Raw genomic sequence first — 27,387 nt, 5'->3', positions numbered from 1 at the left:
CCAAATACGGAAACATAGCTTATTTATCCGCCCTCAGTGTATTATCAAATGTCTTTTTCGTAAACAGACACCAGTTTTGTAACGGGAGCAGTTTTCAAATAGCGTGGGTTTTTCTGAAGCTCACGTGGGCGGGGCTTTCAAGTCTTTACTTGTACCCATTCAAAACTTCGATACCGGCCATGTTTATCATAGTCACGTACAACATGACGCTTAGGGATATTGGCGCGTGTTTCAGGTCTAACATCAGCAATGCTATTAGATCGACACGCGCTTCACATGTCTTATCGCCTCAACGTGCTGTCTTTTCGTAGGCGACTCGTTTGTATGAAAAATTGAAGCAGTGACCTTATATTTCATGGCGTAAAACTTTAGACAAGGGTTTACTCGATTAAATATAATGTACCAGAACCTAAAAATGATGTGAACAAACACATGTTAACGATTTCACTAAAACTTCCTGTGCATATTCTTCTTAAGTAAAAAAAAAGTTAACGCGAATAAAAAATTCTAATATATGAAGTAATGTCAATTATCTATTCTTCCTTGGTATTTTGACAGTACTTTTATAAAAGCAAAGGAGTAATTATTTCATAGTTTACAAGATGATAGTACTATGATAACTGCGATAGGAAATCTCTGGTGCACCTTTTTGTGCCAACCAGGCTTATAACTGGTTTTTAATTTGAGCAGTAGCCAATAACAAAAAGACGACTTGGGTATAAAGAGTATTGAGTCTAATCTGAAAGTTAGTAAACCATTAAAATGTGCTATACCTTAATATCGGTAACTAAATTAACTCCGGCTTCGTGTGTGACGAGTCGGCATACGAGGCTGACCTTAGTTCCCATAGACACCACGTGGTACCAGCTTTCAGGATGATCCTGAAGGTGGAAAAAGGTTAGGGATTTAAGACGCAATGTTACGCAAATTTAATGGGCCCGCCTAGTCAGGGGTGTATTTGTGTTAGTGAGGCGGGATTATTAGCGCGACGCTCGCTGGTGCTTTTAGCGTGGTATCGCCTCTAAGCGTAAGGCTCTGAACTAGCGGGCAGTCTTCTCGGCGTGCAGAGGACAACAAAAAAACCTATCATCTCCACGAACAAATGGAAAAAAATTTGAAAGCAAACAGAAGGCAAAGAGGTTCTATACGGCTTCAACCTTTCACCGGCACACCATCCGAAATTAAATTCTTCGTACGTCATGTAGACCAACTATGATAATTCTATGCATGATATTTGAGCGGTAACCATAACATATGGCGTATAAATATAGATAAATGTATAATGGAATTCCCTAGAGTGCTTAAATAAATCTGTGTGTACACGAGTTGAAGGAATTTTTACTCTCCCAAAAGTACTGTTTGTAAACGAAATACGGAAACAGAACAACCCGTCCGCCCTCGGCGCATTATTAAATGCTTTTCGCAAACAGAGCAGTCTGAAACCCTGCACACCGTGTATGTGCCCAGGCAGGCGGGCCCTAGAGGCGAAAGCTCCGAAACCATATGACTCAGCGCTCATACGATGCTTGCCGGTGATAGGATGGAACCCGTGACTATCGCCACATGAGTGTTACGCCTCAGCAGAAACGACCACTGAGAACTTCTTCGGGAGATTTTGTGGGACACCAACCTTGCTTTCTAGACAGATTTAAGGAGCATCTGTCTCTATTTTCGAGGGGAGTCTTTTGAAGTCTGGCTAGCTTCTTGAGAAGACTCCCGAATCCCCACTAGATGTATGAGAACTTGTAAGAAACTTACCAAACTTCACAAGAAGAGCTAGTAAGAGCCTGACAGACTTTTGGAGGGATTCCGAAGGAACACAATTAGCATTGTAATCGGGCTGTTCCACTGTTGCACCTAACGACTCGAGAAGCCTCTGGGAACCACACATCTTTTGCGTGGGACCCTTTCTAGGATTCTGACCAAATGACTCTACAGGAACTTGACTAGCTACATGGGACAAAGGAAACACAACTAGTTTCCTGAAAGGTCTCCATAAGAACCAGACCAACTTCCTTGAATAACTGCGGAGACTCGACAGTGTACTCACAAGCTCACGTAGGTCCCTCGGTAGGCCGGCATGCCGTGACGCCGGTGCGCCGGCGGCGACAGCGACAGCGACAGCGACTGCGGCAGGCCGAAGCACGTCGGCGGGCCGGCGCCGGCGGCGACCTTGGCGTGACCTCACCGGGCCACGCGGCCGCCCGCGCCGCCGCGACCCTCGTCCGCGCGAGACACCATCACGACACACGACCGAGGAGGCGCGTCCTGGCCGATGTCTGTCCGCGACTGCCGCTGCGAGCGGGCCGGCGCCCGGCGCATGCGTGCCGCGGCGCCCGCGCATCGAGCCGCCCGACCCTCGCGTGCACGCGCGGGGTGCAAGTTCCCAAACGAGGTCAACGTCACGCCCGTCCCCTGGAAGCCGCGACGCGCTGGGCGGGGCGCCGCGCCAACCCCCCCCCCCCCTTCACCCCCTTTTCCACAACAACTGATAACATCTTGGCTCTCGTTGTACGGCAATTAGTAGGAGTGATTTCGTGAAAATGGAACAGAAGTCGATCAACAGAAATGTGTAAACATGATGGCGGATCCACGTGTAATAACACAAACCCTTATATAGTCACTTTCGTAAATATTATGGAACATACCAAATGTATTGGTGTGTCAAATGAAACTTTATGACAGTGAATAATAAACTAAAATGGTCGTGGTAAAAATAAAAAAGTTTTAAAATACCCAAGAAAACTGGCATTGGAATGATACTACATATTCTACTTTTTAATTCCCAATAGGCTTAGTAGCAAAGTAGTAGAGCGCGTGATTGTTGACCTCAAGTGATGTGGTTCAAATATCGTCTATGAAAAAAAAAACAACATAATTTAACCTTTTTAATATCATATTATAATAATGTTGAATCAGCTCAATAAGGTTTAGGTTTGTTTGTAGGAAGTATTTAAAGAATTATTATAATCTTTTAAGCAAAAAATAACATATTCTTAGTACTATAATATGTTTTAAAATGTTTCAGGTTAATATTTTAGTAGTGCCATGGAGTACAACTTCTAAGGTGTGCGGAAACTTTATAGTATTAACTATTTAGTGAATTTTAACAAGATGGACAGTATTTTAATAAAAATCCCTTGTCGAAAATCAAGCCCAAAGCCGAAGTTTAGGATTTCCCTTTTTTTTGTTTTGTTTTATCGGAACTGTTTCTAATAATTTAAAATTTCCATATGTTGCGTGCTCCTGTGTGTGTGATGGTGGTAAGCAACTTTTACGATTCACGCAGCGAATTCTAGTAGCGGGCGCAGAAATTACGTGTGTGATTCGTGTCTAGAAATTTTGTTACTCGAAAAGCGAATATTTGAGTTATCAGTATATTCATGACGCTCTGCATTATTTCAAAGAATTAAACGTTAAAATTCGTATGCGAGTTTCGTATTATAAGTTTATTTGCAACATGAACAACATGAGAACACATGAATTTGTTCGTTACCGAGGGTTATGTTTGCACATCACTGGCGAGTGCTGCAAGACTAAGTCCTGGTCCTCCCACACTTCGATGCTGGGTCCGCCACCGCAATCACGTACGTACCGAATGTTTCATCTAAACACTAGTCGCTATTTATAAATGTCATTTCATCTTTTTATTTTCTTTGTGTGTATAATCTTTACGGTTTCTCGTTTCGTTTCTTGTAAAGTGAAAATAGCTAAAACGGGTATTTTCAACACCCAATTACCCATGTATGATTCCGATGCAGAATGAATGTATCGGAGTTTAAAGTCTCGTCGAAATGGAGATCATTAGCGGCGGATGAGGAGCGAAACTTTGGAATGAGTAGCGACGGAATGAATTCGTAGAGAGAACCTTGGAAAACCTCATGTCCCGCGGCAACTTCCACACTTTTCCCACCTGAAACGAACTTGTGATCCAGAGTGATCTGGCCACTGAACCACCACAGCCCCAAACTTATTAAAAAACTACTGGCGATTTTACAAGGTGCTTAATCACTAAAGGCATTTTATCATTTGTCTTCACGGTCAAGGCTTCTGAATAACGTTGCATAATGAGAGTTGCGTTGCATTGGGAGTATTTCGTCATCGTATGATAATTACATTTGCTCCTTTTGTTCTGTGTTTTATTAATAGTGAACGTACTTAAAACGGGTAAACTCTCCATCCCTAAAGAGCGCGTACAAACTGACACCCTCTCAGTTACCAAACTAATCGGAAAACATTTTTACACAAGGTTGCCATTTTCATCAAGAACAGTTTCCCACCCACTGTTCCGCGGTATTCTAGACTTTGTAGGTGTGCCACCAGATTTTGGTAAATAAAACATGCATTACCATATATTAAATTTGAGTACAAAATAAATAAATATCACACACATGCTGTAGAGACGAAGTAAAAGCCGAGGACTGTGCAACGCTGGAACCGGTTACGCGGAAGAAAAATATATAACAAAGTGTAAAATATTGTCGTAAAGACACATGTAGCGTACCGGCAATTTCAGCCATTTATGGTCAGGGTTTGGTGGTACAGAAGCTGACTTCAAACCATGTTTCAAAAATAAAAACAGACACAAATGTGTTAAATCAGAAATATGGTCTCAAATAAAGGCAAAGGAAATGTGAAGTATTACGTTGCCACATTTTGCACGGATAGACTTAATGCGTGGGCTCCGACGTTGTTTCCATCTCAGTTCTGATAAACTTGAGCTACACGCGGGGAAATGAGCGCAGCAGGAGAAGGAGGGGGGGGGGGGGTTTATCAAGATACGTGCCTCCCCGAAACTCTCCGGAAAATGTGTTTCAGCTTTTGCAGTGCAAATACTTTAATTTTAAATTTAATTAATAAATAAAACTTTTGAGACTGGCAGATAAAAACTCTTGGTCTAAACCTTCCCAAAGTTTTCCAGCTGATGCCCTCCTTTGAGATGAGAGAACTAACTTTTCGACGAGGCAAACGGGAAGGAGTGCAAACCGAATCTTACTTAACACTGCAAAAAGGTGTTTTAAGCAGAATATAAGGTAGGTGTTCCAATGGTGGCCCGTGTCCTCAAGGTGGCCCTCTGTGAGATTTTTATAGTAATTGTAAGAAGAACCGCTAGATGTCTCTGGCTTCTTGTATGGTGTCCCGATCTAGCGTAGACTTCAAGAAACGAAACGAAACGCGCGAGACGAGATTCAGCCGAGCTACGACGCCATTAGTTTAGACCTGAAGTGCGAAGGCAGTATGTTATTATTTATGATCGCATAGAAGAAAGCAAAAAAAGTAAGTAAACATTAAAAGCAAATAAACATGCCTATGTATTTTCGGAAAGTCTGACACGTGGGCTTTTGACAGTATAGAGTATGTTTAGAAATTTTGTAAATAATTTTCGTAAGAGTGAAAATTGTGTGACAAAGTGTGGTTTTCTGCTAGGTTTCTAAAGTGGCCCGCGGGCCACCTTGAGTACCTAGTGGGCCACCTTGGGAACATTCCTGTAACAATGCAAATAAGTTATTTAATGCAGTTACATGCATTATGCTTTAGCAAATTAACTTTTTAGTAACATGTAATTTTTTAAATATTTTCAAGATTCTTGAATAAACATTTATTGTAAATTAAATTTACTAAAATAAAATATATATTACTTTTGCTTCATATGTGGTAACTGTTTGTAGGTATAAAAATCATTCAGAACCACCAACTTAACATTAAAAGTATTATATAAAACACTGAAATATGAGATAAAACAGGCCCAAGTCCCCTGAATACAGGTAGGCCAACAGTTCTGTCAGTAGATCAAGAGCTAGAGCTTTGTTCGAGAATTCATAGACTTGCAGATGTTGGAATGCCTTTAACACCCAAAGTGCTTAAGCGAACAGTGTACAATTTTTGTTCCTTGAACAACATAGAACATCCCTTCAACAAACTAACGGGCTCAGCTGGTCGGAAATGGCTCACGTTGTTCCTAAGCAGGCACCCTGACATCGCCAGAAGAAAATCTCAGCATTTGAATCCAGCAAGGGCACAGAAACTAAACAGATACATAGTTAACGATCACTTTGAAAAATTGAAGAATGTCATGATCGAATTATATTTAATGCAGAAGCCTCAGTGCATTTACAATATTGACGAAAAGGGAAATAGACTTTGTTTACACAAATCTCAGGTAGTATTGGCTCGAAAAGGGTCAAGACGCGTACACAACATTGCACCAGAACACGGTGAAAATGTTACCATAGTATCATGTGGTAATGCTTTGGGACATGTTATCCCCCCCGTAATCCTCTGCAAAGGTGATCGCTTGAGACCAGAATGATGTAACGACTTACCACATTGTAGCAAAGTTTTTATGACCCCGAAAGGTTCTATGAACGTACAGACCTTTGTTAAGTGGCTGTCTCACTTTGCAGAATACAAAACCCCTGGACGCGCTCTTTTGATTTTTGATGGCGCCTCTTCACATTTGGATGCAAATATTGTGCATGCGGCAAATTCTTATGACATTACTTTATTTTGTTTGCCCAGTAATACAACGCATGAACTTCAACCAATGGATAAAAGTGTTTTCAAATCCTATGAAGTTCATTGGGATAATGAAGTCATGTTGCTGTGGACACAGCATGCATGTAGTTCAACTAAAAACGTTGAACAAGCTAGTGCTGACCGGAGGATAAGAAGAAGTCAATTTGGGAACCTTTTTTCACGAGCATGGGCCAAGTCTGCGACACCAGCTAATGTCTCCGCAGGTTTTAAGGCAACTGGTATCTACCCATTCGACCCTTCAGTGATTCCAGATGAAGCTTTTGCGCCTAGCCAACTTACTCACAGACCTGAAGATAACATGGTGGAAGTCACCCATGAACTGCAAAAACAAATGGATGGCCCAAATCAGGATAAAGTCACCCGCAAGCATTCAGAAAATGTTGAGCTGAAACAAAATTCATCAAAGCCAACATCAAAGAAACCCCGGAAGGAGAAACAAGAACTTTCAGATAGTGACAGTTCAATTGGCAATGCTTTTTCTATTCATGACTCAACCTCAGATGATTTAGTTATCATTGATTCTGAAACAGATGTTATTCCAAGTGCAACATCGCCCACACTATCTGATATCCTCCATACGCCTGAAGCTCCTAAGAAGAAAAGTGTAAAACCAAGAAAAAAAGCTATAAACTATCGTGCTCAGAAGGTTGTGTTAAGTCTGTTTCAACCCAAAACGCAAATCGGGAGTACAGAAGACTCAAGGTTCAAACGAAACATTGCAGGAAAAGAACTGAAACGTCAAAAGTCTACAGCAGGAAATCACCCCAAAAAAACAAGAAAGGAAAAAAAATAACGTGGGACAGAAAAAAACAGGAATCAGTGCCATTTGAAGTTCGTCCAGGTACCAGTGGGTTACAGGCAACAGAACAAGTCAAAGACAGTTGGTATTGTCATTTACGTAAAGTGGATAGAATCGGTGACATGCGCCTATGTAACCGATGCATGAGATATGTTCATGATGACTGTGAAGGCATAACAAGCAAACACAAAGTGCCAAACTTCATGTGCTCATTTTGCCAAGGTTCTGGTTAATTTTTTAAATTATGTTTCAAGGACTTTTGTGGATGTTTCTTCAACTTAACACACCTTATTAATAAGTATTCAGAGGACAAGTTGTCAATTTACCAGGAAGTTTTTTCTTACATGTTGGAATGCCTTATTCTTATGTATTTTCCTCTCATTTTGTACTGTGATTTTTTCAATTTTTGTATAGATTTTGACGACTTAACTTGTTTATTCACACTTATTAGGTATGTTTTATTAGTGTATTTCAAAATTACATGCCATTTTTTCCATATCTTTTTGAAAATTGTAAAATTATGCATATGGGCCACCTTAGGTACAATCGGTGGGCCACCTTAGGTTCACACTGTTCTAAAGGTGGCCCAAATGCAATATTTTCCAAAAAATTAAAACAAAATATTTAAATCTAAAATTTTTCAATTCATAGTGTTTGCTTGTAGTTGCATATGGTTCAATGTTTTAAAACATAAAATGACGATATTCTATCTTGCACAAGACATTTTTAAAAAATTATCAAAGCTTAACTATGGCCACCTTTGGTACACCTACCTTAGTAAGTGGTTATATTTACTATGTTACAGTACCTTTATTTTCCAGCAAGTTTACAAAAAAATGCAAATAAACTAATTACTAGAGAAACAAAACAAGCAACATTAGCCATCGAGGGCCCCTTCTGCCTGGCCAAACACGCGCTGTGCAGAGCATCAGAAAAAACCACGCGATCTGAAAACTGATCGAGATATCAGAGAGACGTCTGTTTACGAAAAGCTTTTAAGAACATACTGAGGGCGGACGAGTGGTCCTGTTTCCAAACTTCGTTTTTGAACTGTATTATTAAAAGAGTGAAAATGGTTAAAACCCGTGTTTTCAGAAAACAAATTCAGGCATTAAACACCCGGTGCAGATTCTTGAAAGCACTCAAGGTACTTGCACTACGCCTTTATGTTCACATCTCCGCCACTTATGTTGTACTTACCGCTCAACTGTCATAGTTGCCCTCGAGAAGACTGCGCGCCAGTTCAGAGCTTTACGCTCAGATGAGATATCACGCTAGAAGCACCAGCGAGCGTTATCAATCAACTTCCCGCCTCCCTGCCTCACTATCACAGACACCCCTGATTAGGCAGGCCCCCTAAATGTTTCCCCCTTTCAGTTTTCAATGACTCTGTGCAAAATTTATATTTTAAGATATGTCACACAGGAACAGAGAGTTCAATCTCACATCACTCTAATTTAACCCCCCCCCCCCCTGGAGTACTCAAAGTTTGTTAACTACTGGTAGCACTAATTTAAATGCATATCAGACAATGTCAGTGCGAACTCGTTCAGCGCTGCTTCTCAGCCCTCGTGTGTCATTTATTCGAGTTTACTCGATGCTCAAGGTATTTGTTTTCTTATTGCCTGTGCTATAAAGCTTCAGAATCAGTGTATAAAAGTGCCATGTCCTTAAACAGTTGTCTTGTCTTTATTATCGGTCTGTTTTCCGGTGTATATAAATGTCAATTCCAGTCAGCGGGGTTTTTATTCTAATTTTCCCCGTGTATGTATCTATAGCTTCCGAAAAAAAAAAACACATAAGGTGATGGTAACCGTTTGGCCAAGGACATAATCTTCATTAACGGTGGAGGAAACAAAATGGTTTGGAATGCTGTACAGTGGATAATGTTTTGTATTTTTGCAATGTGGTAACTACACTGTGCCCTATCTTGTACCCTTCTTGGATAAATAGATATTTCAAAGCAAACCAGGCAATGTCGGTGTCCCTGCGACCCTCGTCAGAGACCACGTGGCGATCGCGCGGGTCGCCGCTGATCCGGCGGAAGGGGGATGCGGGAATCCAGAATCCACCCTCCACTTTCTCCGGGAGGGAATCCGGCAAGTGCAAGTGCAAGTGCAAGTGCAAGTGCTAGGGGAGCCAGTGAGGCGGGAAAGTGAGAGAGCGCGCAGTTCCGAGCCCGACGTGCTGGGGAGACAGACTTGCTCGAGTGTGCACAATAAAGGGGAACTCACATCTCGGCCTCAAACGAAGTGCCTTTTCCCTCCATAACGTTAGCTTTCCCGACCATTCCCAACGAAGTTTCGCTGTATCGCTGTAAAAAAAAAATTGTTTAATTTTACACTAAATGTTTGTGGCAGCACTGTCTTCACCAAAGTTAAAGTAATTTTAAACTAGTGTTCAAGTAAAAATAATATCAATCAAGAGTGTAAAATTACAACTGATATAGTCTGGTAAATATATCAAAGTGGTTGGTGTATTTTTACTGTGATATGTAAAGTTAAATAAGCAATCATGCGTTTTTTTTACCACAAATTGTTTGTACCGCCTAGTTGAGTAAATTTACATTAAAAATAGACAACGTGTTACTTTGTGCTACTTCCTAAAAAAAAATTTTTTTTTTTTTAGCTGTTAATAAACAATGTGTACTTTCAAACGATTTTTAATTTTATCACCTTTAATTGTTGAAGTCAACACTTCGAACAATGCGAGTTGATTAGAGGAGTATCGAACTCACGACCTTTCGAACCAAACCGTCTTGACCAATTGACCATCTTGCACACTAATAAATTATTACGAATGGGAATACCATTTTCGTACCTATGCAAATTAAACGGTGTTTTGTTAGTATAAATTGCAAAATATATATTTTTTGCAGTTCTTTGGTTGTTGTAAATTTTTTCTGACAAATATTTTGTAATTTTACAATGGCATACGTGTGTACCTGCAAGTACAGTGTACAGACAAAAAAACACGACGCTGATTAATTTAACACATTAGTTATTGTGATAAAATATGAACATGTGTGTGTTTTAGCAACATTTAGTTTTCTATAAACATGTGTGTAAAATTAACAAAACTGTACTATTTTTTTCAAAATAACACGACAGAAATGTAAAATTATCAAACCTTTGTATATGTAATTTTACGAAATTGTTTTACAGTGTTACATGAAATGCATTCTACTTTTTCTCTTAGTTTTGCCACCAGACACATGCTGCACATTACCTGCTGTTAGTGACGTTGAAGTTAACATTGGAAGCGTTATGTAAACTTTGCGTTATCGACATGTTTGGTGTTGGGAATTTTTTTTCTTTGTCACATACTAAAATACTTTATTACAATTGCAAACATTTTAACTGTACGTTAAAAAATATCGCCAGAATTTCAAACATTTGAAAAAGCAAATAAGTTTAACGCCTTCGGGAATAAATAACACACATTCGTCTTCATTCATTATTTACGATTGTAACTTCCTTGAATTTTGTGTTTACGAAACTAACGAACTCAATATCCTATCAAAATCATAGTAAATTCAACTTTGAAACATGTGTAATATTTCAATTTTAAACCTGAAACTTCTGATACTTTCTTGGCACTTTTCTTTCCTTAGCGAAGTTTTAAGTATGTACTAACGGGACGCATCGTAATATAAAACGTGAAAATAGTAAGTTAACATGCAAGGAAAAATTTAACTAGTTACGTTCTACTTGTAACTTGAAGTCGTCGTGAACCCCAGCTAAGGGGCAGCCAATCAATAAACGCAGAGATACGTACAGTTTAAGTGTTCGCGGTCGTTATAAAGTATTCTCGTATGTGACAAAGAAAAAAAAATCCCGACATAAAACATGTCAATAACGCAAAGTTAACAAAATGCATTCTTTTCTTTACTATGTTTATTTTCATTTTTGCCTGTGTCCGCCAATGATGGAATATCAAGAAACAATTTCGCTGAATGTGATAATAAATATTATTGTAACAATATAAACAATATTATAAGGTATGCAACTAAAACCAATGAGTGCAACCTAGGCACAAAATTAGGTGTAATACGTGAAAAAGTAAAATAAAAAGTGCTTCAGAAAAATTTGCCTGTTTTATAATGATCAGTACTAGTTTGCTATATGGTTTAAGATGTTTTTATTGATGTGTAAACATCTTAGCTCTCGTTGTACGGCAGTTGGTAGGAGTAATTTCGTGGAAATGGAACGGAAGCCAATGAACGGAAATGTGTAAACAAGATAGCGGACCCACATGTAGCAACATAAAACCGTATATAGTCACTTTCGTAAACATTAGGGAACATACCAAACGTATTGGTGTGCCACATGAATCTTATGATAATGAAACTACCCTGGAATATATTTGGTAAACTAAGACAGTCATAGAAAAAGTAATCACAAGTTTCAAAATATCTAAGTGTTGTATATGTTACAGTTGGTATGTGTGTTTTTAGTATTGTAAAGTTGGTGTAATTTCAGTGTTGTGAATTTGTTGGCTTGTAACAGAATGGCCTGCTGGGCGTTCAGTCATATTGTGGTGTTGAAGCAGTAAAGTTATGGAAACGTCTACCGTCTTATTTCTTAACAATCACAACACTAAGAAAACTAACATTACTATTATTATAATACATATTCTCCTTCCAGTTTCCCAACAGGCTTAGAAGCACAGCGGCAGAGCGCGCGTCTATTAACCTCAAGGTAAATTGTTCAAATCTCGTCACTGGAAAAAATTTATTTTTAATTTTTTAGCAACATTATATAATAATGATGAATTAACTTAATAAGGTTAAAGTTTGTTTGTAGGAAGTATTTAGAGACTGATTTCAGTCGTTTGAGCAAAAACAAATATACAAACACAACTTAGTGCTATAATTTTTTTTTTAATGTTTCAGGTTAAAAATTTGAGTAATTCCATAGAAGTATAACTTCTAACGTGTGAGGAAAATTTATAGTTATAACTGATTAGTGAATTTCAACAATTTGGGCAGTATTTTAATCAAATTCCTTGTCGAAAATTAGGTCCAAAGTCGGGGTTTTGTTGGAGCCGTATGTAATAATTTAAAATTTCCTGTTGTTTCGTGCCGCTAATTGCTATCTGCGTTTGACAGAAGCAAGCCACGTTTACGATTCAGGCAGCGAATTCCAGCGGCGGCCGCAGGAAGTATGTGTGTGATTCGTATCCAGACATTTTGGTATTTGAACATCTACTGTTTTATTTATTAGTTTATGTATCACGCTCGGCATTATTTTAAAGAATTCTGCGATAAAAATTCCCCGTCCGAGTTACGTATTATAATTTCACTTGCAACATAAACAACATGGGAACACATGAGTTTGCTCGTTGCCGAGGTTAGATGGTTACACGTCACAGACGAGTAGTGAAAGACTAGTTATTTTTTCGTTGTACCAAAATGTAGCTAGGCCCTACATCAGTCACATTTTATGGGAAATAAATGTCGCGTCAGAATAATTAAATGTTTTTCGAACGGCTAGTATGCGCCTTACAGTAGAGTTAAGTCCGGGAAAGAGAGGAAGCGATTGACTCCTTAGGGCTTGCCGCTATTACCAATAAAGCATCGTCTGTTCGTGTACGGCTGTTGTGTCGCGATTGGAAAGTTTGTTAATGAGGTTCAATGTCGTACTTGAAGACATTTCGATGTTGGGCTTCAATGTAACGTTCCAAGTCGCAACAAAGTGTTAGCGTGGGTCGAAAATATCCGATCTGCCGGAAGCGTGATTATAAACAAACCGACTCCCCTTTCTTGAAACTCCAATGGCCCATTTCACAAAAGTACAAGAATTGTAAATAACAAGTGTAATTTTACAAGTTCATTAAAACATGCATTTACAAGTGTTTCACAAAAGCACACTTGTAATGACAAGTGAATTTGCACATTTTTACTAGTTATTTGCTTGAGGGGTACCTAAAAACGCTATGTTATTGACAATTATTGATAATAAACTTCTAGCTGACACTTGTTGTCTACTTGTATTTTTCTACCTACCGAAACACAGGTATGTTACAATTAAAAGTTTACCAACAATTCTCCTAGAAAATTGTTTCCTCTTTTTTCCTTACTGAGTTGAAACGAAAAATAAATATGAATTAAAATCACAAACAGTAATAACTGTTGGTTGTCCATTAATTCAATAAGGTTATGTTACAAGTTTATCAACTATTTGTTACGCACAAATGAAACTTTTACTGGTTGGTGACAATTTCAGACAATCTATGCGAAATGCCTGTTCGTAACAACTTGTAATTACAAATGCTTATTTCTTACAATTGTTACTTACAAGTCTTGTACCTTTGTAAAATGGACCCCAACAGTTCAAACCCCCGGAAACTCGACCGAGTCGGGAACTGGATACTCAGCTCGGAAACATGATCAGACATTGTGCATGAGTGAGCTTACACGCTTAACTGCAAGGCGGATTTTATATAAGGATTTGACATTCCATCCTTATAAATTTGCTATCGTTCAGGTGTTGCTGTTGTGAGTGGCTGATTTCAAACAATTCATGCTTTCTATGTGAAAACATGCTCGCATTTCTTTATAAAAAAAAGTAGTCATGATGAGCGAGAAACCCACTCTTGCCTGAATGGAAATATTAATAAATAAAACTGCTTTTATCTGGTCCCTGAAAACCCTCAAAGTTTGCATTTATTAATTTATAACATAAAGTTGATAACTAAGTATAAAAATAAATAAAACATACTTTAGATGCATTGTTAAGTTTGAATATGTAGGCCTATATTCATACTTAGGTCCATATATTATATAAACATAAATTATGAATATAAATGTAAAAATGTTCATACAGAGGCCAACAATTTGTCTTATTTTGAAACTAATAGCCTGCTGGTTTTCTTGTAGTGTGCCAGCAATCCGTATAGTCAGACGTTTTCTTCTTGACATTCCAGCCTCAGGAAGCACTTAAGACCACAATGTCGTAATGAACCTGCAGCCGAAGTTTGTTGGTCGAATTCAGACTCACCTTTTGTGTGTGTGTATACACATACACAAACACATTCATACTACCGCACATGCAAAAAAGCGCGCGCACATTCACACACACACATGACGACCGACTCCTGGGCGAGATGAACATAACAGCTTTTAAGTCGCACCAACTGCAACCGTCGGAAAAATTACAGGAATTTTAGGCTCACATTTAGAGGCTTGTGATTTTTTTTTAACAAGCTTTTATTAGCTTCACTTGTAACTAACTAACGAACTATGTAAACAAATCTTGGAAGTCGATTTTAACGTACTTCCAATTGTCATATCGTTTTGAAATTTTCCCAAGTTTATGTAATCCGGATGACAATACAATATTTGGTACCATCGAACTGATTCGATGATGGAGTCAGGAGGTGAATAGTGGAACTCAACTTTTTAGTGTGTAGCTGATAAGGGCTTTTTTTTAGTTTTATAAACAATAATTTTATTTATCCAGAAGCTCCTACACAGTTTCGTCAGCAGCTTGCTACGAATAAAGTTATACCCTGAAGTTACGCGATAGTTGGAACCAAGCGATAACGTGTAGATCGAATTCGTGTTAAGTAGGGGTACAATTTTTCATATCAATACATGCAAAGAAATTATGTTTAATTGGGAACAGAAATTAAAGAAAACAATAATTTAGAAAAAACTGTGTAATAAAATCTTGGATAAAACAAATTATATTATCATGAATTGCAAAAAAAAAAAAAGTCAACCGACGTTATTTTAACACAGGAGGCTTCGTAAAATCTAACAAAGTCATCTGACAGATCGAAGATATTTTCTTCTCACGCAAATTTTCCTCCGCGTGAAACATGTACGAACATGTCGTAAGTTGAACAATAGTGTGGACGGAGTGGAGAATTGAGAATCGCAAGATGTTAAAACAAAAGACCAACGAATCGACAAGAAGATTTAAAAATCGCGTAACTCAAGATTAGCGTAAGACGGGGTAGCATAAAGTATGTATTCAAAGATGGGCTAAGGTATACTGAAATACAGAAGATTATTTGTTTTTCCCGCCACAAGAAGAGCTACTATGCCCTGATGTTTTCACTAAATAAAAAGGATAATTGCGCAGAGCTTCAAGGAACACGAGCACCAGGACGATGAGAATTGGTCTATAACCACACAACGAGGAGAATACCAGTCACACCAGTAATGAAGTGGATATCATCAGGGCACTGAAGAAGCTGCTGAATGGTGCTCAGCGTCCACAGTTTCGAAGAACAGGAGGTCGCCCGCGATGCTTCGCCTGTCAATAAATGGGACATGGCCAGTGGTACTTCCCAATGCGCAAGAAGAAACTGCAGCAAGAAGAATGCCAGGAAAACTAGTAGTAGCTGGCTTGAAGGGGGCATGCCAGCTCACCGGGAAGCGGTAGCTCCCAGATGTTTCCTGTATAATTACTTCGTAGAGGCAATGAATTTCGTCTGCTACTTAATGGTTAGGTAATTGGAAGAGAGTGTCTTCTTAATGTTGACACTGAAGCAACAATATATATTCAATCAACACTACTACTGGTTGAAGTGCCACCAAGATATAGAGAATTTGTGAAACATGTTCAGCTAAAAACAAGGACCGGAGTCGTAAGAAATTTAGGCATGCTATGTACACTCGGAATTTGAGAGAATAGCAATTGACAAAGCTGGACCATTTGAGATGGTTACTGGTAAATTTTGGTGGAAAATAATTATTTCAGTGGCAAGAGGTATATGCTCTACCTAACTAGGATTCCACGACTGTCGCAAATGTTTTAGTCAAAACCTAATTTGTAGGTTTGGGCTACCAATGAAGCTGCACTCACACACAGGCAGAAATTTTGAATTAACTGTATTCTAGGAGGTGTATCGGTTACTTGGGATGAAGAAAACTAGGACTACAGCCTTACACCCCCAGTCTGATAGTATAGAGGGAACATTCAAAAGGACTCTAGGAGAGTACCTTACCAAGGTTGTAGGGAAACATCAGAAAGAATGGAACCAACACATTAAATTATTCATGCTGGCATACACTGCAGCCATTCACGAATAAATTGGATGGACTCATTCAAAACACGTGTTTGGACAGGAATTGAAGGTGCCTTGCGACATTTGGTTCAGCTCTCCTCGATAAGAACCAACCAGCAACAGCAACTATGCCTGTCATCTGGAGATCCATATGGCATTAGTAGATGATACACATTTAAAAACATTCGACTGGCTTAAAATCGGATGAAGATGAGAGATACAATCTAAAGACTACCTCTACTGGGTTTCAACATGAATATTTGATGTGGCTAATCAATATGCGGCAGAAGAAAAAAAAACATGTCTACTAAATTATAAGCGACAAAGTAAGCCCCATATTAAGTTTTAAAATGACTAGATATATTTACTCAATCAAAAAATGAGGAAAATACAATGGAGATGGTTAACTCAGTCGTAAAGCTATTATTAGACCTTTCCTAAGCCAATTCCCCTGCTATATAAGCGCATCGGTGACCGAATGAGAGTTTTAGTTTAGAATACAACAATCCATCATTTAGCACGTCTTCAAATTTCATTTAGCGCGATGTTAATTTTACTACGCCAGTCTTGAATAGCACGTCTGTAAATTTCAGTTAGCATGCTATCGCCACTGGCAAAAAAAACTCAGGCATGATGCCACGAAGTCTGCTTCAACTCGGTAAACAACAGATGTGTCGTGGCATAAAATTAGCTATACGAGGGGGGAAGAGATGCGCGCGCAGGTCTGACTATGCTATCGACTTTGTACAAACATCAGCTATGGCAAGTTCAGTTGCGACTATGGAGTGTAAAGGACCAAATGTTTTTACGCCCGCGCGTATGCCGTCGTGTTGTACCGTTGTCGCCCGGCCACAGACCAGGTCGTGATGAACTTGTCTTACCAGCGCGCACAAACACAAGCAACGTCTGCCCATTCGTGTGCCGATAACTGTAAGTGCACAAGCACCTGCAGTTGGAATAAAGTGGAATCATGGCTTCCAAGTGAGAGCATAATGCATCGTGTTCAAGTATTTGAGATAAAACTAGAAGTACTAAGGTGTTCAGAATGTCATGAAAGTAACACTTATTTTTGTCGCACTTCAGTTTTAAGCAAGTCAACTGTGCGCACAATCCTACGAAATAAGGACTCTATCAAACGTTTATATCAGTCTAATGCTGTTGGTTGTACTAGCGGGAATATATTTTACATTAGATACCGGAACATAAAAATGAACAGATGATTCACATGGAAAAGGTTATTAAATGAATGGTGGAATGAAAAGAAAAAATCCCGGGCCTGACAGGATTGGTGTGAACCAAACAGTGATACGCGAATAAGCACATTAATTTTTGAAAAATTAAAATGTAAATATCCGTATAGTAATATCGGTTTCATTTCCAGTAAAGGATGGTTTGGAAAGTTCGTGGAAAGGTACGCGACATGAGTTGAAGGTCACGCCCGGACGGGCAAGCCAACCAGCCGACTGACCTATCTCCCATTACACTGTTTCGTATTTGTCATACAAAGTATTCGATGTTAGGCTTATAAAGGTAATTGGTGTGACATGTTTATCGTTTAGTGTTATTCTATGCATTTATATAATGTAAATAATATTTCCCTACACATTTTGGAACACATTAAGTAAATTAGCCTTGCTATTTATGGATTTTCAGAATTCTAGATTTCGAATAACACGAACATTTTTAGGAACGCATTAATAGTGCGGGAGGAATTGGTGTACAAGCGAGCGAGTGTTGGCGACGATTGAGATAACAAAGTGAAGCAACGACTGTTCCGGTGAATAAGAAGGCTTCACGTCTGAGGAGACTAAGACCCGATGTGGTGTTTGTGGAACTGACATGGGCGTCGCAACCGAGGGGGACGGGGGGGGACACGTCCCCCCCCCAATAATAAATGCCTTCAATTTCGTCCCCTCCAATAATATGATTAGTTTCGTAGTTATATTAAAAATATGATTTTTGTGATATTGTCGTGGTTAGAAATTTTGCAGGGTTTTTGAAATCAAATTTAGGGACTTTACTGACGGGACTCTGGGCTGTCTGCTCTGTTCACTCGTCAGCGCAAGTGGCGTGACCATGTCATTGGGGCACGGGGCCGGCGCGGCGCGCTGCGGGCTTGCAGATTTTTGTTTGTTGTTTGTTCGGCCGCGTGCTGGCGCAGCCACGGGCCGCAGTTACTGGGGCGCGCTGTCGTAACAAGCCGCGCGGTGTGGCCTGCACGTCTGGGTAGAGGGGGTAGCCTTCTCAGAGGTCCTAGTGAGTTGTTTAGTAAATTTGGCTTCAATAACGAGCGTTTGTTATGCTAGGCGCGGCGCTGCGCGCGAATTTAAGCGCAAGTGAGTGTTCTCTCGGAGCTCACTCAGGCGGAGGCTATGGCACTCACCTGTGGTAACGAGTCGTTTAGTTAGTTATTTCGGAATGTAGGAATTTAGGCTCACTCAGGCGGAGGCTATGCCCGTCGTCTGAGGTAACGAGTTGCTTAGTTCGTAATGTAGTTTGAGTTCAAGCTCACTCAGGCGGAGGCTATGGCACTCACCTGTGGTAACGAGATGCTTAGTTTAAGTTCATTCGGCATGTAATCGTCTTTAAGCTCACTCTGGCGGGGGCTATGTCTCTCGTCAGGGGTCACGAGTCATAGTTATGACAATGTAATGTTCGTTCGGGTTTTAAGGGCAGGAGAGGACCCTACGTTAGTTTCTAAAGTAATCGATCAAGAAATGCTTATTGGAAAATGTGAGTATTGCTTTATCTTTGTTTTAATTTGAATTATAAATTAAGGTGTATTCGGAAGAAGCTTAGTGAAGTTCTCTCTCTCTCTTGTATGGTCGTTCAGTAGTTAAGTAATGAAGAGATTGTTGTAAATTTTTAATCCCGCTTCGAAAATGTTCGTTAAGACTGATTTTGATTATTTGACTTTAAAAATAAAAATCATTTTAATTTAGTATTAAGTTATTTTGCAAAATCTCCTTTAGTTCAGCTCTCACCAGACATCCTGTACGGGATGACGAACTTTGATCCTAGGTACATTAAAGTATTTTATTAAGTTAAGCAAGCGAGTCGCTTTGTTAAGAGTTACGACCCTCTCTCCCCCTCGTCACAATATAACCCATATGTTGCACATGGTGCATTTAGTCCAATCGTGGTAATGTGAGCACTTTTTAATTCGATCTTCGTGTAAAATCAAAATCAGGTCCGATACCGAGGAGAGATACTATAATATAGTGAATATAATCACTTTATTACTTATGTTTGTGTACATGTGCGAAATATTCTTAATACTGCTGCGGCATTTAAGTGTAACATTCAGGTTTCTCCTGATGTTTAAATTAATGATTTTGTGTGGATATAGCACCAGCAGATATGTTAATTGTGTTTTTACAAATTTGTTCTCTGAAAATATTTTTTATGAAAAATAAATTATATATTGCAACCAACTATAATAAGAATATTTAGGAAAGAAAAATGCCTAAAAACCACCTTTTTGCACCTTCAAACGCCAAATTTTCCCGGGGGAGGACCCCCGGACCCCCCGATTTTTTTCCAGGGGATGGATATTCCTCAACAACTAAATCAATTGAAGTCCCTCCCAAAAAATATATCCTTGCGACGCCCATGGAACTGAGCGCAAGAAAGTTGTGGTGAACATGTGTTTTGGGACAATAGTGAGTAGACAAGGACAATTAAACGTGTAACTGTCCTGTCATACTTCAGTGACATGTGTTAATAGAACAACATTGAAGTCAAATTGACTATTTTAATGCAAATTAGATGAATTGGTGAATAATGTACCGTAATACTACGGTATTTACAGGTTCACTGCAACTGTTATGTATATATATATATATGTTTTTTTTCGTTTCGTTTCCCGGACTTTCGGCAGTGTTTTGTTTGGCGTCGTCACGAGCGCCGGCGGCTTCGGATGTTGTCATGACGACACATCACATAAACAAAGCTCCGTTGTGTTCGAAATTCCGTGGGAAATTACATTCTAAAATTGGCCGATTGGGACAAAGACGCCTAGCGTAGATGTTAGGATTGGCTGACGAGTGCCGACAATGCTAAATTTGAATATATGAAAAGAGGAGAGAAATTGGACGCCGGGAAAATGGTGTATTTCGGTATTAATTCCCGTGGGGTATTCTGCTATTTTCAGCAGATCAGCGTCGATTTTACCTACGAAGCTGTAGCTATACGCAAGATTTAATTACCGTTCGCGTCTGTAAATGAATGCAGCGCACGGGAATAACTTTACCGTGAAATATAAGGCTTAGAAGTTTTATGACTTATACCAGGATTCAGGTATGGCCGACTGCATTAATATTTAGTGAAGTTAACGCAGTACGTCGGTAATTAATTACGTTCCAGCGAACATTCTTAAAGTCTCTCGCGTAATTAGAGAATAACGAGTATACTTTTCAGACATTTTCAGTACTTTTTTTAAATTTAAACGCAACGAACTGTCACACACAGGTCTAGTGGTCTTGGGAGTCAGGGTTTCGTGCCTGACTAGCTGGAGCAATTTAACAAACATTATTACAGAAATTGACATTTGAAATATATGAACTTTTGTGTGCATGTACCCACCGTAACAGAACCAGGTTTGAAATAATTGATTTGTTGTTTTGGTTTCTCGAGAAAACTGTTACTCAGGTCATTTATGTTACACATGTCAATTATTTATTATAAAATAAATATTGATTTTTATTTTTATGACTAACGACCAATTTGTGTTTTTCATTAATGATCACCAGGTTAGGTTAACTGTAATACAAGGCGCCCAAATCCATGATATTCTTGAATATGTTCATTATTTGCTTTTAATTTTAAGTAATAAATAAAAAAATACAGAGAAGTAAAATAATATAAAAATGTAAAATGAAGAACTTACAATACATGGACCAAAACAACTGGGCAATCTATCGAACCATATACTGCTACCGGCAGACGTCTGTGCACGCGAGTCCCCTCCTGCTTGCTTGACTGAAGTTCGTCACGGCGCGGTCTCTAGCCGGGCGACAACGGTACGTCCCGGCGGTATACGTGCGGGCCTAAAAACATTTACTCTTTGTAACAACAGTAAACATTAGATAACAGTAAGGAACACGGGGGTATTTGTTAGCTGCAACATATAACAATAGTATTGTTGTGTGTAATATTAGTTATATAATTTTTCGTTAAGTGTATGCACACAAATAGTGTACAGTAAGCATCACTTTACCATTTCGTAACAAAGAACTATCGCTCATATGGGAAAGTTTGTAGTGTCCGGATACAATCTAATGAAATGTAAGAATTACGGTTATGAACAATAAAACACATGCATACATTTTTTTACAATATGTGAACAGTCAGTGGGTACAGATTAACTTTCCCACCAATATTAATACAACTTGTAGGTACGAATAAATCTATAAAATCAAGCAAACACAAAATTACCACTCTAAAATGTTTTCAAATGGTTTTGATAGAGTACAACCACGAAACTAATCAAAACTTAGTACAAATACTAAACTGACTGAAATATACATATATCTTTGCCAACATTTAACACACAGGTAAAGAAAATTTACATTTAAGAAAGAGTATAGTAAATACGTGCAAATAATTAGCTGTAGACAGAAGACTAACATTGATGTTCACTTAAAAATTTTAGTATTAGACATTACATAATCGTTTACTATAATTCATAATATAAATGCAAATATAATTTATAGAAGGTTTTTTTGCACATTGCAAACCATTGTTAAAGCGGTTTTGCTAATGGTGAACCGGCACTACAACAATCGTCACTATCACTGGCCTCTATGGACAAGTCATCGTCAGTGCTTTCTTCACCAAGATAAATAACAAATTCATCCAGTGCAATTTCCATTACACAGTCCTTCTTCCAATAATAATCTTCTATTTTCTCAACGTGTCTCACGTAGCCTTCCCAGTCATCTTTACTTACATTTTCAACTCCGTCTATAGTTAACTTCAGGAGAGCTTGCAATGACAATTCTCCAGATACATTCCGCTCGCTAACATGCTGTTTTATTTTTGCCCAAGCCCGCTCAATAGCATTGAGATCACACATGTACGGTGGCAAACGAAGTACTCCGTGGCCATGTTGTTTTAAAAGTTTATCCACTCGAAATATCTTTTCTTTTGGCCTGTGTTGAGCCAACAAGTCAAGTAGCGTAACTTTACGTATGCTTGAGTCACATGTTATGCCTTTCCGGTTCAACCACTCGATAATGTCATTTTTTGTTGCGTAATTTGATGGTCACTTGTCTTGCTGTTTTGAATGGTACGGGGCATTGTCCATAACAATTACCGAAGCAGGAGGTAAATTAGGAATAACTTTTTCTACTAACCATTTTTCAAAATTTTCCGCATTCATTTGCCCGTGGTAATCGCCACTTGCAGCACCGGCTTTAAAAACCAAAAGAGCATTGTCCAGAAAACCACTCGCGGAACCAATGTGCACAATTATCAATCTGTTCGACGCATTTCCCGGCGTCAAAATACCTTTCACAGAGTCGGTTTTCTGCCAGCACTTATTCATAATCAAGTTTGTATCAATCCACGATTCATCAAAGTAAAACATTTTGTGGCCTTCTTTTCTTAATTGCCTCATTTCCGTAAGATATTTCGAACGCTACATCACAATGTCACTACGTTCAATAAGTAAAGAACGTTTCTTCTGACACTTCTTCCACACAAATCCCATACCGTGAAGGATTCTTCTCAGTGATCTCTCACTCCACTGCCATGCAATTTTCTCATGTAAACCAGGCATTAGTTTACCTATTGTTGGAACAATCTTTTTCGTGGTATAGAATTCCTCTATTGTGTCTCGTATAACTCTCTTGTCGAAACTGTCCAGCTCAATGCAGCCTTTCGTTTTGGGCCTGCAAATAAAATTATTCTCTTCTTACAATTGTGCCAAATGCAACAATAAAATAATTATCATCAAACTTAAATTTATGCAGTTGTGAAAAACATATCTTACCAAGTAAAAAATGAGAAATGTATCTTAATTTTTTATATGTTACAGGAACAAAAAATAAGCATACAAAAATCACGCTAACCTAAAATACTTTCCAAATGAAACTATTAACAACATTGCTCGTAATAACTGCATTTTGTAGTGCAAATACTAGCTAAATTATTCAGCAAATTTGGCAGCGAATCATTGCAGCAATGATATTAGTTAATGCCTTTTTTAATATTCGTGTTTAAACAGTGTATATTGACAACGACCTGTTTTAGATCAAAGAAAAATTTTTCGCTTGTTTTAAATATTATATTCACTATACCTGATTTTCCCTGGGGTCGTTTGGGCTCGTTTGGACGTTCTCTGATGGCTTTACGCATACTGCATATGGCTCTTTCACTAACTCCGGTATATTTCGCAGCTTTTGCTGTTGCCCATTGAAGCGGCTCCAGAAGACAGCCTCTTTTAGCCTCTTCATCGCAACACTGAATCACCGACTTTATAATTACACGTTCACTGCTGTGAATAACTTTCCCGTAACGCTGTGACCGTCCTTTACCCTCCATAGCCTTCCACGTGACTAAACTAGAGGTGGCTAATGTTTGTACAACAGCTGATAGACTAATCTGACCTGCGCGCCCATCTCTTCCCCTCTCGCATTCGTTACCCCGCTTCCCCCCACTAAGGCATGCACAGACGTCTGCCGGTAGCTGTACTCTCCACTCGTAAAAATTCTATGCATTATGAATGCCGAATTTGATTATAGAGTAGGTCTCAAGTTTCGGAGATCTGATGTATTTGTATTGTGCCATATAGTAGGCATATCTAATACATATTGCGTATGTTCTTATGGTAAGTATGTGTGAAGGACACCGAGGATGGTCAATCAGAAATTTATACGGTTCGGAGACTCTCGTCCTATATGCTTATATTTAGCCATTTTAATTTGGGGGGGGGGGGGCTTGCTCGCATGGTTCAAGTTAACAGTATCTCACTTCTCGCATAGCACCATATAAACAATGCTATACTAATATCGGTCAAATTTCTGACTGACCAGTACATCCAGTGACCATGCCTGAAACCACATGTTTAATATACCCATCGGAATCAAAAACAACACTGGCAGTAAGGAACCGTTTTTGTCCATTGTGTGCTAATTTATGAATAGCGATAATTGTCAAGTATAGTGCCGAAGATACAAAATAGGTCACAGTGTTCAGCTGAAACTCACTGCATGTTTCTTCTGGAGAAAATGCCTATATACTGCTGGAAGTCACAATGTTCATGTCTAACCAAAGTATGTATGTGCAACAGGTCACATACTACTTCATTAGGATATTTGTTCTAAAGAAATCTCCTCTTAACTAACGGAACTGTATCCACATGGTTTCCAAGAAAAGAGACAGAAAACATGGATTCAAAAAATCACTCCTGAATGTACAGTTTCAATAATGCCCATGAGTAACACCCCAGTACAGTCGCAACCGCGATTTGTGTCCCACAATCTCCTTCGCGCTTTCGTCCACACAGCAGCGAGGAAAACAGATACATTCCAATTTATAAGTCAATGGAACGAGGAAGGATAGGCTACAAACAGATTAAATACATGGCCCCAATGAGCTGTGGACACTAAAGTAAACTGTGGCAGCATAAAATTGGGTATTAGATGTGAATTGACAAAGAAAACTCACACATCAAACTTAAATGTTATCGAAACCATTCATTCACAGACTATCCTGGCTCGGAGAGTCCAACGACATGCATTCTGATAATTTACACTGGGTCTTCACTCTCAACTGAAGTGGTTAATAATAGCAAAGTTGCCTCTTAGAAGAAACGAGCTGTGTGGAATAAAAGTTAAAACTGTAAAAATGTAATATTTATTGTTAATATTATATAAAACTAAATAACTGTAAGATTGTCTAAAATGTTAGCCTTTCTAGATTTTCTCTTATACCAATGAATAAATAGGGATATAAGTGTACCAAAATTACATTTTATTACTTGAGAACTGTAATGGTATTTTTAAAAATAAAAATTTATTTTTATTTAGCTAGAGATAGTAGTTTAAAACTGGAAATATGACAATGTGCAGTATAATAATAAATTTCAGAATTTCCATTCGAATGTTTATGTCTACAAGTAGTGATCCAAACTCCAAAAAAAAAAAAAAAAAAAAAACCAAAGAAATTTCAGGCATCCCCATTTTCATTTAAAGAAGTCAAACCATTCTTTAAACCACTTGCTGCCAAATAATGTGCACTTGAGGCATATACTATTTCGTTTAAAGATGGCAAACCATTATTTGGACCTTTTTGCTGCCAAAAACTGTACACTTAACCAACGCAACACACACAGGTGAATTTATGACAGTGCTACCCCAAAAATACGTGATGTGTTTGAACTAATTCCACAGCCAGTACGCCGTAACGAACATACTGCCACTGTGTCAGCTCAGGTACAAATTCAATATCCGAGTACCAGTATGCAAGTATCGTGTATTTTATTAAAAACACTGTAAGTGTATAGGATTAGGGCTGTATAAAAGAAACACGTGATACATACATCTAAAACCCGACCTGCATGCATAACATTTGTATAAAATGTTAGCAATTTTGTTGTTTTTAAAATCAGCCGAAAACGCTTTGTGATTGGCTTGATGTCACGAGGCGAAACTCGCTTGGCTCGTCTCGGCTTCCTTCTCGAGTTTCAAAGCCGTATCGAATACAATATCGACACAAATCTGCGTGTTTGGAGCAGGAGTGAAAATGTTTGCTAATTTCAGAAGTGTGAAGCATAATGTCCGTGCCAAACGTTTTTGCGGCTGGCCTGCCTAGTTGTCGGCTGGCGGCTTATCGTAATCTGGTCGGCTCGGGTAACTGACATTGCAGATGTTCTAGCTGTATACTAACTGTTGCAAATATGCGGACTGCTGATCACTGCGAACATTTCCTGCAATGATACATGTATAATCCGGTAACATTAGCAAATATGATCGATTTGATGATTATTCCTTGATATTCGTGTCCGAACACAGTGACCCCAGGTGACGCCGCGGTGGAGGAAGCAGCGGTTCACCTGGAGTGTTCATGGCAGCTTGATAGTGCGGTGGTTTACCATTGCTTCCCATGAAAGGGCATCAGAGTGGAGGAAGCAGCAGTTCACCTGGAGTGTTCATGGCAGCTTGATAGTGCGGTGGTTTACCATTGCTTCCCATGAAAAGGCATCAGAGTGGAGGAAGCAGCAGTTCACCTGGAGTGTTCATGGCAGCTTGACAGTGCGGTGGTTTACCATTGCTTCCCATGAAAGGGCACCAGAGTGGAGGAAGCAGTGGTTCACCTGGAGTGTTCATACCAGCTTGATAGTGCGGTGGTTTACCATTGCTTCCCATGAAAGGGCATCATAGTGGAGGAAGCAGCGGTTCACCTGGAGTGTTCATGGCAGCTTGATAGTGCGGTGGTTTACCATTGTTTTCGATTGGCTTCCATGAAAGGACATCAGAATACCTAGTCCTAGATATGGAAAGGAAATTTTCAACAAGTCGAAAAATTCCCAACTAGTCCGGGAACCAAAATCTGGACCTTTGGCTCGCCAGTCAGGAGCCAGATACATTAAGCCAACAGGTCAGATATGGTTATAATTCATTTATTTTCAACAGCTGATTACGACCATTGTAATGTTATAAATTTGACAATTAAAACCATTGTTAAATAAACTTATTTTTACATAGTATTTTTCTTTATATTATATTTTCCAATTAATGAACATATAAGTCGCAACTAAATAATTAAATTATCGGATTTTAGGACCGTTCTAGAAAGCCAGTACAGGCCATGTTAAGCATGTTTAAGAAAACACGTGATGTGATGCGAAAAGTTTAGGACTCGTTTAACACACGCTGTGTTGGTTGTTTTATTTTCTTGTCGTTACTGTTTGTTGAGGGATTTTCCTCTAAATTCATCATGATAGCTCTTTCGCATTTTATGTTTCGTCTTAAATTTTCTCAATAGATAATAAATAAAAAGTCAATGAAGTGTTCATAATTATGATCACT

General features: G+C 38.8%; 1 protein-coding gene across 3 annotated transcripts in view; it reads right to left on the bottom strand.

The window, feature by feature from the left end:
* Nucleotides 1–27,387, bottom strand: part of LOC134529196 (SRSF protein kinase 3-like) — a 270,468-nt gene that overhangs the window by 194,623 nt on the left and 48,458 nt on the right. Inside the window, exon 1 of one of the 3 annotated variants that reach the window (XM_063363045.1) lies at nt 8,537–8,578. The exons of 1 other annotated variant lie outside the window; for it this stretch is intronic. In XM_063363045.1, the coding sequence (XP_063219115.1) occupies nt 8,537–8,550 (14 nt within the window). In that variant the 5' untranslated portion in view covers nt 8,551–8,578. Of the gene's footprint in view, nt 1–2,050; nt 2,250–8,536; nt 8,579–27,387 lie in introns of those variants that run through there. One more of the 3 variants, XM_063363044.1, reaches the window with a different exon arrangement.

Source organism: Bacillus rossius, chromosome 2, assembly GCF_032445375.1.
Source record: "Bacillus rossius redtenbacheri isolate Brsri chromosome 2, Brsri_v3, whole genome shotgun sequence".
NCBI lineage: Eukaryota > Metazoa > Arthropoda > Insecta > Phasmatodea > Bacillidae > Bacillus > Bacillus rossius.
This window is presented reverse-complemented; position numbering and strand designations above follow the sequence as displayed.